Source organism: Cavia porcellus, unplaced genomic scaffold (genome assembly GCF_034190915.1).
Source record: "Cavia porcellus strain 051 isolate PalLab524CR breed Dunkin Hartley unplaced genomic scaffold, mCavPor4.1 scaffold_12, whole genome shotgun sequence".
Lineage (NCBI taxonomy): Eukaryota > Metazoa > Chordata > Mammalia > Rodentia > Caviidae > Cavia > Cavia porcellus.
In genome coordinates, this window is record NW_026947495.1 from 34181059 (window position 1) to 34197207 (window position 16149).

General features: G+C 33.9%; 1 protein-coding gene across 16 annotated transcripts in view; it reads right to left on the reverse strand.

The window, feature by feature from the left end:
* The window catches only part of Gtdc1 (glycosyltransferase like domain containing 1), a 472440-nt gene that overhangs the window by 275528 nt on the left and 180763 nt on the right, over positions 1-16149 (reverse strand). For 15 of the 16 annotated variants that reach the window (XM_063259040.1, XM_063259037.1, XM_063259038.1 and 12 more), the window contains 2 exons: positions 8833-9000; positions 3938-4111 (listed from right to left, as the gene is read on the reverse strand). In XM_063259040.1, coding sequence (XP_063115110.1) covers positions 3938-4111; positions 8833-9000 — 342 coding nt within the window. The remainder of the gene's footprint in view (positions 1-3937; positions 4112-8832; positions 9001-16149) is intronic. The other variant, XM_063259042.1, reaches the window with a different exon arrangement.

The window sequence follows — 16149 nt, forward strand, 5'->3', positions numbered from 1 at the left end:
ATGCAAAGACCTGAAGAAAGAACGGAAGGAATAAAGTTGGAAGCAGTAAAAACTGGTAACTCTGTTGAGAAGCTATACAATAAGAGAAGCAGAGAAATGAGGCAGTAGCAGAAGGGAGAAATACAATCAAGAGTGATTTTTTAAATGTAAGAAACAATGGCTTTTTGCATGCTAAAAAGGAATGATTCAAAAGAAAGAAAAACAGAAATGATTCAGAAAAGCAGAAAACTAATGATGCAGAACAGAAAAGAAAGAATCACTAGAACAATAGTCTTTGAATATGCAAGAGAAAGTTATGGCAAAGAAGTGGACAATATGGCCTTCCTTAAAGGCAAAGTCATTTGATGATAGAAAGTATGTACATAGAAGCAGCTAATGTTGGTGTCAAATCTGAAAATTTGTTTCTGATTATTTTCTCAAACTCAATTGATTATGAGCACAGATAACTTGATAGTTGAGGTTTTTAGGAAAAGGAAAGCATGATTTAATATCTAAAAAGATAAAAAATGGTATGTTTGACAGATGATAATCCAAAGGCCCTATCTGAATTTAGGAGTAGAATTTTTTTTTTTTTTTTTAGGAGTAGAAATTTAGAGCATTCCATCACGTATGGTTGGGTATATTTTTCTCTAGTCATTTTTAATCCTGTAGTGAAGAAATGGGTTAGGGCTTTTGCCAATCCAACATGAAGCAAATGACAAAAAAGATTTGAGATCTTAAGACAGCAAAATATAAAGATGGAATACAGAAGTTAAGTTGCATAAAGAGAAAATAAATGTAAGAAGTCAACTCAATGGATAATAGTTTTGGGGAGGTCAAAAGACTGTTTCAATAGGAATGAGAAAGCAATTAAATATAAATATCAATATTAAAGCAATTAATATAAATCTCTCTGTTTATGTTAGACTGACCTTTTGGTAGAGTAAGTTTCCTGTTTTCATGAGTCACTTACAGGAAGGTGAGAGGTGGAGTGGAGATAATACTCTATATTCAGGTAGCAGTAATGTATGTGGGGGAGTTATAAATTAATGGGGGTAAAGGAGTTAAATAAGAGCAAATAATGTTTTACTGGGTCCTATTATATCCAACCATTATCCCAGTCATCTGGCATGCGTTATTTATTTAATCATTTCAACATCCCTATGAGGTGACAAGGTAAACATAATCAAAACCATGAAAGAATTTAGGTTCCGGGCTGGGGATTTAGCTCAGCAGCATAAGCACCTGCTTTGAAGCAGGCGGTTTTCAGTTCGATCCCCGGTACCAATAAAAATAAATAAATAAATAAATAAATAAATAAATAATTTAGGTTCAGGATCATTCCACTAGCACAAGTCACAGAGCTAGTAAGTACAAGCTAAGACCCCAGCATTTAAGAATATCCCTAAATGTTTAATGCATATAAGTAAATATTTTCAAAAGAATAGTTTCTCTTGCAGCTATTTTTCTAGTATTTGGAAATAAGGCAGGGGATAGTGAAGAAAGCAATAGATAATAGAGGTACCACAAGTTCATTATTACTGAATGCCTATGTGATAGTCATACTCTTCTACCAGACATTAATTTCATAAATCCTCATTAAATCTGTTAGAAATATGGCTTTCACTTCTTCTTTGGTAAATATCTATCATGCTATATTACATGTAATGTATTATACCAATAATTTACATCTTTTGCTCTTTTTTTTAACCACCTTGACTATTTGCCTTTAATCACTAAACATTTTTCAACATCTCAACAAAATAATATGCTTTTAAAACTGATAGCATTAGAATTACTGTCATTAATATAAACAATCACTTACTATATGAGTTTGGGTTGTATAAAGCAAATTACCATTTGAAAATAATTTAAATAACACTCTGGGCTAAGACCTTGCTTATGAACGGTATCTTGGCCACAATTTTTTTTTTCTTTTTTTGGTATGGGGATGAAACTTACAACCTTGTGCTGCTAAGCTATATCCCTTGGCCCTGGTCACAATATTTCTTCTCCTCTTCTTTTAGCTAGATTCTTTTATGCTAACATGGTCCAAATTAATAAACTATTCGATTGTCACATATGTTTTAAACATAAGATATAGAAGCATACCAGACACAAATAAACTTTGGACATTTATTTGAAAATCTATAGCAGTAATAATTAAGGTGAATTACAACCACTTAATTAAAGATATTCATTTTCCCATAGAGTATATGAAAAACATTTCAAAAAATAAGGCTGATATTTTAAAATTCAGATACATAACTATGTTAAAGTTAATGATAAATCTCAAGTATAAAAATTACAGTTTTCAGAAACTGAAAATCTTTCATCACACCTAGGAAAACTGTGTATCTGCACAAAGTTCCCTATTCATGGATTTAACCAACTATAGATCAAAAACATTTGAGAAGGAAAAAATGCATCTGCAATGAATATGTACAATTTCTCTCTTGTCATTATTGCCTATTACTACGTAACAACTAGATGCATATCCTTCATATTGTATCAGATACTATAAGCAATTCAGAGATGATGTGAAGCACACAAGAGAATGTATGTAGGTCATATAAATAAGGCTTGAGAGTATGTGGATTTTAGTATCTCTGGAGAACCAGTCTTGCAAAAGTATGAACATATAACTACACACACACACACACACACACACACACACACTCCTGAAAATTGTGATATTAGTTCAATTTAGCTTTATAATTTTCGAAAGAGCAAATAGATCTTAAATGTTATTGACAAATGACTTATAATGACAGGAAGCTTTCACAGTATTTGGAAATTTCAATCAGAAATCACACAACTTAGTTTAGACTTAATCCAGTCCGTGACAATCTTAAAATGACTACAAGCCAGTTTACTTCTTCTCTCAGCCTCTGTTTTTCTGAAATCCATAAAGTAAGGATTGTGCAAGGTGGTCTAACTTAAATTTTATGCCTCACTAACTTGATTTTTGTATAGTGCAGATTTTTTCACCAATGAAATATTAACCAGTAAGACACTCAAATAATTCAACATTGTGGGTACAGATGAGGACTACCATCCCAACAGCAAAACCTGGATGAACTCAGTAAGTTTAGAACATAATGACTAATGCTGACATCTTGCACAGCATGTATGATATTAAATCATTCCCTGCCTTCACTTCAGAGATTGGGAAGAAACAGCTGTCCCTGAACTCCTTTTAAGGACGCAGTCAATTACAAAACAGCAGCATCCCCACTTAGTGTGAGTCTTACTGAAGTAAACTTTCTATTCACAAGGGAGAAATATTCCTGGTGGTAGTAAAAATAGTTTTGCAGGGCTTAATCAAAAGTGAAAAAGAATTCCAAAATGTTCCCTTTGAGCCACATCATCCATTGCTAATTCAGGGTGGGCCCAGTAACAAAGGTAATAAAAAATGTCCTTAATAACTGAGAAAGAAAAATGGCTATGAAGTACATTTGCAACTCAATTTGAAAGATTTAATAGTTTATTAATATAAATAATATCAATGAAGAAGGAAAAAGTACAAGAGATCAACGTGGGAAATTAAAGGCATCCAAACAATGAAATTTAACATAGATTTATTTAGAAGAGTTACTATGATGCATATAAATCAATGAGGATAAGATGAATGCAAAAGTTAAGAAATAGGTTTGACAACAGCTTCTGTAACAACAGCAGCAAGACAACAGTAAGTGTTGAAAGCCAAAGTAGCATACAAGGACAAAACGTATAAGTAAAGAAAGGAAGAAAGCAGTCTGCACCAACCACTCAGTGATAATTTGTAAACATGATTATTTACAATCTTCATAAATCACAGCCTGGTGAGATAGAACTTAATTCTCTAATTAACTATGCTGATGCTGAAAAGTTGCAATTGGCAAGAAGAATATCAACTTCTACATATTTGAGAAGTAATTTATGACACAAAATTGAGAACACAGTCAAAGACACTGACCTGCTCACATCAGGAAACATGATGGGAAAGTAAATAACTTGGCACTTGGGTCTGATGATGCTTTCCAGATCCTTGGGTCTGTGATCAGGAATCAGCTTCATAAATTTCCCAATAGAAGTGAGAAAGGACTCCATATTAAAAACTGAGTTGAATACAACTACATCAGCCACCAAGCTGTAAAGGGACAAGATAAATGCAAATGATGAGACTAGATTCATTTAGAGTTATTTTTATAATATAAACAGCATCAATCAGAGTTTACATTCACCACAGGCATAAAAAGAACATTTTGTTTCCCATCAGTATCTATCAAAGTGTCTCTAATAGGAAAGTTAGTGTCATTAGTGTTCTATCACAGGAAGTTGTATTTGGTGGCATCAAGGAGGAAAGGTAACAAGAGTACAAAAAAGATTTAATGGGATCACATGAGATTGCATATGTCCAAAGCATATGTCACCATGATGCGGAACTTTCCAAATCAACAACACTATAAGTACAGCAAGTCTTCTTTTGCTGTACCCCAACTAACCACATTAGTTTCTCTGACAGTGATGCACTTTATTTTACACTGCACTACTGAGAACAGGATGTTTACAATATTTGTCATTACTTAATTCATATAAAGCTACTTTTGTCCTATAATATATATAACACTATATATAACAATATTTAATTAAAATCTATGTCCTGCTTTAGGTTTTGCTTTTAAAAAATTATGTTAGACCTTCTAAAGTTCAGGAGCTACACAGGAAGGATGGTATCTCTACAAATAATTTATTTCACTACTACATTCAATGTAATCAGAAAAATACAAACAGTTAGTGGAAAGGGATCCAGAAATACATATCATTCAATCTTGCTCATTACATAAAACAATGTATCATAAAAGACTATAAGATTATACATCTTTAAAATTAAACAAACCAAATATAACATTGGCTACCACTTTTCACAAAAGACTGTATTCTTCTCTTTAATGCTTTAAAATAAAATTGTTAAATGAGAATATGAAAGCAGAGCCAAGCATGCATGCAATACCAGCATTACGGGAGACTAAGGCAAAAGAATCAAAAGTTCTGGGCAACATAGTTACTTAGGGAAACACAGTCTCAAAAGATATACCTGAGCATGGGTTCCATCTTCATCACCAAAAAAAAAAAAAAAAAAGGATACAAACGTCAACATTTTTCAGATTGTCTATAAAATTTTCTTGAGCACCAATGAGCACAATGGTAACTACAGAGAACCTGAATAAAACCTGAATGGGTAGTAGTATCACTTTATGAATTGGAAATTAATTTAATAAATCACCAATCTTGATTTCTGAAAATGACCCATTTCATTTAACCAATGATTCAGTGTCACTGTAGCTTAGTGAAATGCATACAAATACTTCCACAAGCAGGTAACATAAGATTAAATATACAAAACAGTTGGTTTTATTCTTCCCTATAATACATAATTAATGATACTGAAAAGAAAATATACAATGAGAGGCTGAGGTAGGAGAATGGCAAGTTTGAGTCCACTATGGGAAATTTAGCAACTTAGCAAGACTCTTATCTCAAAGAATAAAAAAAAAAAAATTAAATTAAAAATTTAAAAAGTGTTGGAGATATAGCTAAGGGGAAAAGCTGTGGGTTTAATCTCCAATCACACATTGAAAAAGGAGAAAGGAAAGGAAAGGAACAGAACAAAAAGGACAAGAAAAAGCAAAGCAAAGGAAAAGAAAGGAGAAGAGGAAGGGAGTGAAGGGGAGGGAGAGGGGGAGAAGGGAGAGGGAAAAAAGAAGCATGTATAAAGGGGAAGTGAGCTATGGGGGAGAGAAGGAAAAGGAGAAACGGGAAGGGAGGAAAGAGGAGGGGAGAGGAGAAGAGAGGAAAAAAGACATAGAAGTATATGTGCAAAATTTAAAATCAATACAGCTTATAGACTGGATTAGAAACACCAAAACTTCAGTTTAGATTATATCATATTTATTGAGCTAAATTTACTATTTATATTTTTACAGATATAGATTTACTATTATTAATACACAGTAAAATGAAAAACGAATGAAAGAAATCTTGACCTGCCAGCCCCACGCCTCTCTTCCAAAATTAGTTTTGCATGCAAGTACTTTGCTCTCAGGTGCTACCTGGTGCAAACCTGGGGAGTGGGGGAACTACAACATGGATAATACAAAGGAATGTCACAGAAGTGCTGACAAAACACTAAGCAATGCAGAACCCAGTATAACACTATCTAAAAGTTGAAGAATGTTTACAGCTAGTCTGTTTTCACCATATGTCACATATTACAATAGCGATCCACAGATCATAATATATAGTTATGACACGTGTTCATAAGTCAGAAGGTTAGTGAAACCTCTGTTAAAGGTGAGCACTAATGTCAGTCATTTTTAAAGTCTTTAACTGCCACACAGTCAAGAAAGAAATCTGACAGTGCCAACAAAAGCAGAAGTCAGCAAGAAAACTAAAGAAACATTTGAGGAAGCAGGAGTCATACTTTTCAAAAAGAATCAGAACAAGACTGCTTTCTGACACTCTGATTTTTCCTGTGGACAACTGTGAACTATTTTTTCCCATTAATAAACCAAAGGGTGATGAAGGCCACTTCTTTCCTCCAAGCATGTCTATCAGTTTGCCCTCTTGAGAAGAAAAAAGCAAAAATCATGTGCAAGCTTTTATAGTTTCTTTCTTTATGAAAAAAATTATAAAAGGCAGGGGGGTGAGTAATTTTTTTAATAGACGTTTGCCCTCAAAGGCATGTGACTCAACTACTTATACTCTTTAAAATCTAGTCTATTACAAATTAAAGATTCAAGACAGTCTACAGAAATATTCTTTTTTGGCACATTTCAATCCTGATATGAGGGGGTGTAATTTCCATTAACTTTAAAGCCACCCATAAAGGGAAAAATAGACTTAATTTTTTTCCAGTGATTTCTCAAGGGTAATAAACACACACTATCTAAAGAAAAAACTGATGCTAATTCAAGAAATCATAAAAATATTGCAAATGTTTCCATATTGATAAAGCACTAAATGATTTTATTTTTATTTTTAAAACATGTTTCCCCTCTCTGTTTCAATATGAAATATTTTAATTTTATTATGAAATTTTAAAACAGTTGCTTTTTTATGAGATATCTGACGTGAAGCAGTTCCACTCTACTTTGATAGCACTGCTACTTTATAATTGAAGCAGCTTGTAAAAATGATTGCGGGAAAACATTTACAAAATGCTCAAAAGACAGAATTATCATATAGCTATTTTTTCTATGTCACTTAAACTATGAAACAGAATGGCAGGAGAGGAGGATTTGCTTAAACATATTATCAATCTCCATGGCTAATAACTGCTAATAAAGGTGAATAAGATGTACATAATCACTGTCAAACTGATTCCCTTTGACTAGTGCAGTTACATTATTAGGCTCCAATAGCAAAGCCATTTTGGGTTGTTACTAACTTCTTTACCAGGAGATAAGACTTTGAGGAAGACAGATCCTCTCCTTTAAAATGTTATGGTATTTTAAGGCTGCAGCATTTCAGAGAACTCAATGAGGAGAAAAAAAAATAAACAACATCAAAAAACTCATTCTCTGTAGTTTTCTGTCCTAAAAACAATGGGGGAAAAGAACCCAAAGTCCTTTGCTTTATTCTGCATTAATTTTTTTCTCTGTAAATTTCTATTTTGATTTTAGCTGAATACAGTGAAAGAGACTGACAAATATAAGTTTGACTAGCTGCCCTTTCTAAAAGCATGTTTTCAACAATAAATCACAGAATCAAGGGGTGAAATCACAGAATCCCTGCCAACCTCTTGATTCTATTTTGCATGTTATGAAAAGTTAATTATTCTAACATATAATTGGAATGTTTTATGTATATGTGTATATTTATGTACACACTTATTAAAAGACAAAAGGAGTAACTATTATTCTATATATTCTGCAGAGCACAAGTAATTATTATCATAGAAGGAATCTTGTAAACTACATAGCTACCTTAACGTGTTTGTAAGTGTACAGTAGAGCTCCGTTATGGATTGAGAACTGGTGGTCAAGTTAACGCCAGCTGGATTACATTAGCATGCATTGAGCAAAGATGCTCCACCTGAGGAGGGTTACCAGGAAAAATAGGTGGAGAAGAAGGGAGGTGTTGAGGGTTGAGGTGTTAAGGAGGCATTGTGGGTTCTCCTATGAGTTGCTGTCTGAGGTGTTGGTTCTCCTGGAGAAGCTTAGGTCCTCACACTGAGCACTGCTTCCTAGCTCTGGAGGGGAAGACACGTGCTGCTTGGTCTCCAGGATGAACTCGTCACGCTGCTTCCTAGGACGTACCCAACTGTGCTTGTCGTCGGGGGAGCTCAGGGCCTCCGTGTCGCTGAGGACAGCTGTGGTGCCTTTCAGGATAGCCCTGGTCTTTGTTGTGAGTGTGACTTCTGGGGCTCCAGCGTAGAACCTTCATCCCACTAGCACAGTTCCTTCACCCTGCTGGCATAGACTTTCTGGCTTCCACCGCTGATCTTTGGGTCTTCCCGGCACAGATCCATAAAAGAGACTGGCGTGAGTCCTTCTTGTGGGCTCTGGACCTCCAGTTGGACTCGTGGGAGGCATTGTCCTGAGCTCTGGGTTTTTATCTGGGCTCTTGTGGGACATTGCCATGGGATTTAGGCTCTTGACTAATCTGTCTTTGGTGTTGCAGATAGATTTCCTGCATTTTCCTGTGTTAATTCCCGGTGACCATTATAAAAATATTATAAATTCCATATCCTAATCCTAGTTGTTCTCTGTGTACAACCCCTGACTACAACAAGCTCCAGATATAAAAGCTAACCATTTGCAAAGAAAAAAATGGCAAAGGACAAAAAGCAATGCACTCTATACCAACCATGAAAGAATTTGGTTGTATCCATATTGAAAATCCCTCTCCTGATACTTCTTGACAGGATATACCAATTGGTTTTCATGGAAGTACAGAATCTTTTTCAGTTTCCCAAGGTCAGGCCGAAGTGCAACCAGTTCAGTCAGGTTAAGCACTGAGCTTGCAAAGAGGACCCTAGAAAACAGAGAAATTAAGGTTTACTGTCCTAAGTATGCTTGATGGGGTCAACATTTGCCCTTTTCTCTTCTTTACTCCTCCCACACAAGGAAAACACATCACCTATAGGGATACATCAAAAGTCAGGCCTTAATACCATGTACCAGCATTTACATTCTAAAGTTTGATCTCTTAAAAAGCAACCACTAAGATCTATAAAAGCCCTGAATCTCAATGGTCTTCTCAGCCCAGTTACTGAAGAAAAAAAAAAAAAAAAAAAAAGAATCTAGAAGGATTATATTGAAAAAGGCAAAAAAAAAAAAAAAAAGCTGTATCCGAAGAACAAACCAAATATTAGGCTGGTGGGGAATATTTTGCTTGCTAATTTCATTACACTTGCTTTTTTTTTTAATGCAACCAACTACTGAAATTTAATACATAAGCAGGAATGGCACATGTTCACGTTATGATATAAACCCTTCTGATTTATGCAATAGACATCCACTGTAGTCGCCTACTCCCAGCATGTTTTCTCACCAACCCCATTTAAAGTACCCTATAAAGATCTTTTCTTCTCCATTATTGAACCGGTAAGGTATCAGATATACAATCTATAAAAACTCTTATATAAACCACACATGAAAAATGATGAAAGGTTTATTCATTGTCTTTGGAAAAAAATAAGCTAAAAGCAAACCTATCTATCATAAAAGCAAGCATTTACTTACTCTCATTCTACAAACTTTTTTTTTTTTTCTTTTTACTTTGCTGACTATTACTATGTGATAGAATGGAACTAGGACAAATAGAAACGATGAACAAGACAGCTCACTGAGTGAATATTGTCTTTCATAGGATATATGAAGTATTAGAAGAACAAACATAAACAAATATCTTCTAATGAGATATTTACCACACACACAAAAGAAAGACAAAGTATGGTCCCTGAGCAGCTGAGGACATTCAGATGTCATTTTGATAGAATGGCACCTTTATAACATAATGAAACATTCTTTGACCCTTCTGGATTTAATTCTCATTCAAAAAAAAAAAAAAAAAAAACAAAAAACAAAAAAAAAAAAAAACAAGGTTCAAGAAGGTTAAGAATTCTTTCTGAAATCTCACCAGTAGAAAGTTTCAGCAAAGCAGTGACTATTAGTCTTCTAAGCCTGAAGTGCTTTTCATTATATTACAAATACAAAACGGTTGTGGACACTTTACATTGAAAATGCTTTTTTCTGTGCTTAATAAATCTAAAATATCATCCTTGCTTTATCATAATTGCAACTATAGTAAATTCTCCCTTGCTGACAAGCCAAATGGCTAACTTCAGGTGTTTGCATGATCTGCAGCACAAGCCTTTCACACAAGAAGAATGATTATATAATAAGTACATACATCATAAACAGGACTTCAAGTACCTTCTTCATAGGCTATAAGGAGCGCGTAAGATCAAAAGCCAGTAATCCCTCTTTAAACCACATATTAATTTTATTTTTTATCACTTTAAAGTTTTAAAAAATTCTCATCAAGGAAGTGTCATTTATTTTTAAATTGTTTAACCCAACCAAAGCAAATAGGAAAATTATGGTCATATAATGCCCTGTTTTGTCCAAAAATAATCACTGTCATTACTATTACCATGAAGTCCAATATAAGACTTTCTAGAAATTATAATGAAAAATTCTGAAAATATGAAAATATTTCTTTACCTATAAAAATACTGATTTATTAAATATCAATTTCTGTAAAGCTAAGCTTCCTGAATATGGAATGGATGCTGATTGGTGTGTCTATTACTGAGTCATTATTTTCTATTCTCCCTCTTCCCTACCACATACACTATTACAAGGATGACTTGCAATTTTAATGAAGTTCTGAACAAGCTGACTCCATTTTTCATGCACAAAGAAGAAATATGCATTAAATGCACCCCTATATAACTAATTGATTACAAGGGAAAAATGCAATGAGTGTCACTTATTCACTCTAGGACTTGTAATGAAGAAACTTGGTACACATTTGCTTGACCAAGTAAGCAAACTTAATATACTACATAAATAACAGGAGAAAATGAAATCATGTGTCCCCAAATGTGATGCATTGAGAAAAGTACAAATCATTGATGTAGTATTCTGCCCCAAAATGCCTGATATATTTTGACATGAGGAAATAATCAGACAAATATTCTACAAAATAACTGCTAAATCTCCAAAAATGTTAAAGTAATAAAATTTTTTTAAAAATCTAGATTGGATGAAAATAGAGATTTCAAAACAAAATTCAATAATTCTTGATTGATGTGACTGTTAACTGACTGTGTCATCTTGACTAAAAAGCGCTCAATTAAATTGGATCAGCATAGTTCTAAGTATTTCTGATGAGAGATCTGACTGGGGTGCAAGTGTTGCCAACCAATAAGCTTTCTGCCTGATGGAATTATAAATGAAATGAAGAAGGAGAGATCCAACAGGGTATTTAGCTCAGTGGTGTAAGCGCCTGCCTGGCAAGGGCGAGGTCATGAGTTCAATCTTCAGTATCACCATCCCCCTAAAAAAGGGAAAAGCTCCTCTTATGCTTCTTCAGAGGAGCTGCAGTCTTCACCTTTACCTTACATTATTCCTGGATTCTGGCACAGACTCTTCAGCCTCCAGATACCGACTCACATGGGGCACTGCAGTGGACTGGAATGTTCAGATCTCTAGCACACTGAAAGTTCTTTTGCATGTTTCCGCACCTGACTCTGTCAGTGGCTATTATAAGCCCATTTTGTAAATTCTTAGAAAATATTTCTATATCTTGGGTTAAATCTGTTTCTCTAGCAAGCACTGAGTGATACAATGGACTTGAATGAGAAAACATAGTTACAAAGGTCATTATCAGAACAACAGAAATTTGAATATGGACTGAATGCAAGATTATACATTTTTATTGATCTTGAATTTTTCCCATATAACACTTTTATTCCAGCTACTTAGGAGAATAACCTTATTCTTAGAAAACTCATGTCAAATTATTTACATATGAAGTGTCATAGTGTCTACAACTAATTCTGAAATGGTTCACTAAAAGCACTACTACTAATAATAAATATTTATATATACATATTTACATAGATAGAAATTTAAAAGGGCACAAAAACATTAACAATGGATTAATCTGTGTAAATTAGATGCAGTTCAATGTCCTACTGCAAATGTTTGATAAGTTAAGCATTTATAGAACTACAGATTTGGGGGAATATGAATTAAATGGTAGTAAGTGAAAGAAAAAAACTTTATTCCCTAAACAACAAAACTATCAAATATATATGTCTAAACATAATCCAACTGTTAATTTCCTACATAAAGATTTTCCTCAAGTTGAACCATCCGTAGCAAATGTTTAACCAAGGTCCTTCATGATACTTTCACATATCCCTTCTCCTCTTACCCTACCAACTGATCCATAATTAAAGGATCCAAACTGAAAGTCAAGCCTTCCAAAAACAAAAACAAAAACAAAAGAGAGAGAAAGAAAAAGAAAAAAGAATCTTCCAAATAAGAGAATACAACATCATCAAAAGAAAAATGGAAATTATCATAATACTATCCATCTGAAACTGCCCATACAAGGCTTCTTTCAGTTTGTTGAAAGAAATTAATTGTACTTGTATAACATATCTTGAAACACTCCTCATTTACCTCCATCATTAGCAAGTACTTTTCTTGGTGTTTTCACTTGTACAATGGTAGTTAAACTGCACAATTAGCAATTCTTCATATCTTTAGTTTAACATCCAAAAGATTTGATGATGTATGTACAAACACACACAAACACACAAAAGCAGGCATGAGCCATAGGCAAGTATTACCTTGTTCCCTACCATTAACTTTTTAAAGTTAATAATCATACAGTGAATGGCAGCACTCAATCAGCAGTTAATCCCTAGGCAACCAATGTTCATCTTGCTTCAGGTATTATTTAAGCAATAAATTCTAACAAGGTGCACTTTATCATTCCACAGTGTGACTCTGGCAGGAAGGGCACAAGGTGATAGCAAAAACTACTAGGAACAAGATAATTCCTGACAGCTGCTGTTTGAGCACAAGTTAAATTGAACAGTTTATCTCAGCATGAAGATGTTATAAGGTTTTACGTTTAATATTTTAAAATTAACATAAAACCCAGGGAAAGCAGTTGGGCAATCTTTCACAAACATGACATACTACAATCACTATATAAGCTGGATTAGTACTTATTACCATGCTACTACAGAAATAAGCTGTTTTTAGACCACCAAAGAGCTTTAAATTGCAACTTTTGTCTCTGTAAAAGAAACCTATATTTAAAACGTCTGCTAAATTCAAATTAATGGCTACATCATTAGCTTACTATTTCACCCAAAGTACAAGTTGCTATTATAATCGTCTAACCAAAATGGCTCTATGCTGTAAGCACATTAACATCATTTGGGGTAGTACCTATATAAATACTTTAATTGTCGCTAGTGCACACTGTATGTACAATTTGAGCCATATTTGCTTAAAAACTCCAAAACACAATAAAATTCAAGATTACAGATTTTGTTTTCTGCTCCATTTGAATAAGCCAGTTTTTCTTTTGTTTCTTCCCTTATTTATATAGCATGTAAAAAGAGATGCTGAAATATACCCAAATCCTATAGAAATGTTCACATTATTATCAAGATGCACACCTTACTATCACAAATGGTACAGAAAGGCAGTGGAACAAGAAACAGAGGACAGACATTTTATATTCCAACCGCTGCCCATACAATCTACTAACGGTCCTTCGTGATCTTGGTTATCTTACTCTTGCCCCATGAAATCTTTTCCATAGGAGCCCCCTCCACACACACCCTGAAACCATTTATCTCACAACAGGATAGAGAACACAATAGAACAGATATTAGTTTAGTTTGTGTTACTCATATACAAACAATTTCTTAGATAGCTTCAGATGGCTCTGGACAAGAGTAAATCCTTCCAGCTGGGTCATATGGTTCAAAACATGATTCAGTCTAGATTCACGTTGTTTAGCTTCCATAACAAAGTTTTGGTTGTTTTCATCCATCTTTGAGGCTCCTATTCCTTGACATTACTCTCCTATTTCCTCTTCTTTGTGACATGAAGTATTTTCTATGATAATCTACTGTCCAAATATGATTAGCAACATATGCAATGAGCACTTCAAATTCACCTAATGTAGTTGAGGAAGTAATTTTTTATTTCACTTGAACTGATTAAACTTAAACTGAATAGTCAAATGGGGCTATTGGGTACTGTACTGGAAGACACAGCTCTACATGGACTAGTTTCCATAACACAACATTCCTTCATCCATGATACCAAATGCAACTGTTTGCCTGACTTTCCTGAAGAGATCCTTGACCTGATTGTGATAACCTTATTTCTAAGCTTCCCAAGAACCATCTTAATTTCACCTACCAGGCTTACACTAAAATATCAGTACTATACACCAGGCTGTCGTGCTGAAATTGTACTATTTTTCTGTTTCTATAATTAAAAATTACATGTCCCTTATGGAAAATGCTTAAGTAGTGCAAAATGTAAATAACATCAGCTATAACCACTTCAAACAGAGAAAGTAATTATTAACATTTTGGTGAAATCTATCAAGTACATGTGAAGAACCTGTTTTTTGCAATTTACTAGGCTAAATGATGGCCATGAAATAGAAACCAAAAGTGAACCAAACAGAAAACTGCTAGTTTGAAGAACTAAATGAAGATTAAAATACTACAGCACATTGTTCAGTGAAAAAGTGACCACAGAGGGGATTGAAGAAGCACATGAGGCTTTAAGAAAAAAATTAATTTCTATGTTAAGAACAAAGGAAAAAGAGTTAAGGTTTTTTAGTGAGAAAATGACATAAATATACGCATCTATGCTCTTTGGAGTGTTTATCCTTTTCATTTTGTAAATTTGGTTTTTGTTTGAGAGGTTTTATTTTGCTTTATTTTTGCTTTAAACACTTAATACTACATTGTTTTACCATGCTAGAAAATACTTATAAAACATGATTTTAATAAATTCCCAATAGTATGTTCAGCTAGCATATGACTGTTATATTCACGTAGTTTTGAAATTGTCTTTGTGAAATCTGTGAATACTTGCTTTTATTTATATTCTCAATTTTTAAAGATTACTTTTTTCATGCCATAAAACTTTAACTAATGTATGGAAAACAAACTATAGGGAGTAAAGAGAAAAGAGCACAGAGAAAAGAAATGAAAATAAATGACAGTCACTTAAAAACTATGCTAGTGCTAAGAATGATGCTGAGTTTTCTGATGAAAATGCAGAGGAAAAGTGAGAGAGAGGAACACTATTACTTTCTGCCCTTTCTCACTTTCACAGCATTTTGACAATGTTTCAATGTAACAGGAACTCAATGATAAAAGAACATGTTTATGAAAATTGTTCTCAAATATTTCAGAAGCCTTTTGTCTCAATATATTTTTAAAATTTTTGAAACCTGTGTAGAAGGATAACTGAGTTCTAATACTCATTAATCATCAAAATGCAAAATTCATTTTAACACAATTTGGTTTAGTTGTCAGCTACTTCACCTTAACTAGAACATTTCTGCTGCATGTTTAAATGCTATTGATTTTCAAAAACTTCCACAAACACTATGTCACAAAATGTTTCCTTTGGCTATACAACTAAAGTGTAAGTTGTCAGTCTTATTATCTAGGAGAAAAAAAAATAATCATTTAATTTTCCAAGTTCTTGTGATGGGTAACTTATAAGCTGTTAAGCAGAGCACACAACTTCCCAAAACTATCCTTTTGCGTGGAGGGGCAATGGATAACTAATCAAGCAGTTTTACTTTTCTCTACCATATTGCTTACTCTCTGCTGTGCCTATCACAGTGGCTGTGAGAGAGTACTGAGGAAGGCAGGGAACTGAGGTGTGCAGACAGGACCTGCCCCTGAGCAGTATCTCAAGCACAAGGTTGGTTTCCTAACATCTATCCATGCTGCAGTCATTAGCACTCTGGCATACTCTCAGACACTTAAGGAGACAAATTACATAATACCTGTTGAGCTACTTCAGATAAAGGTGCCATTTAAATTCAGGGGTCTCAAATTATTCTAGCAACCTCTTAACTCTTGGTACTGAGCCGAATCCATAAAAG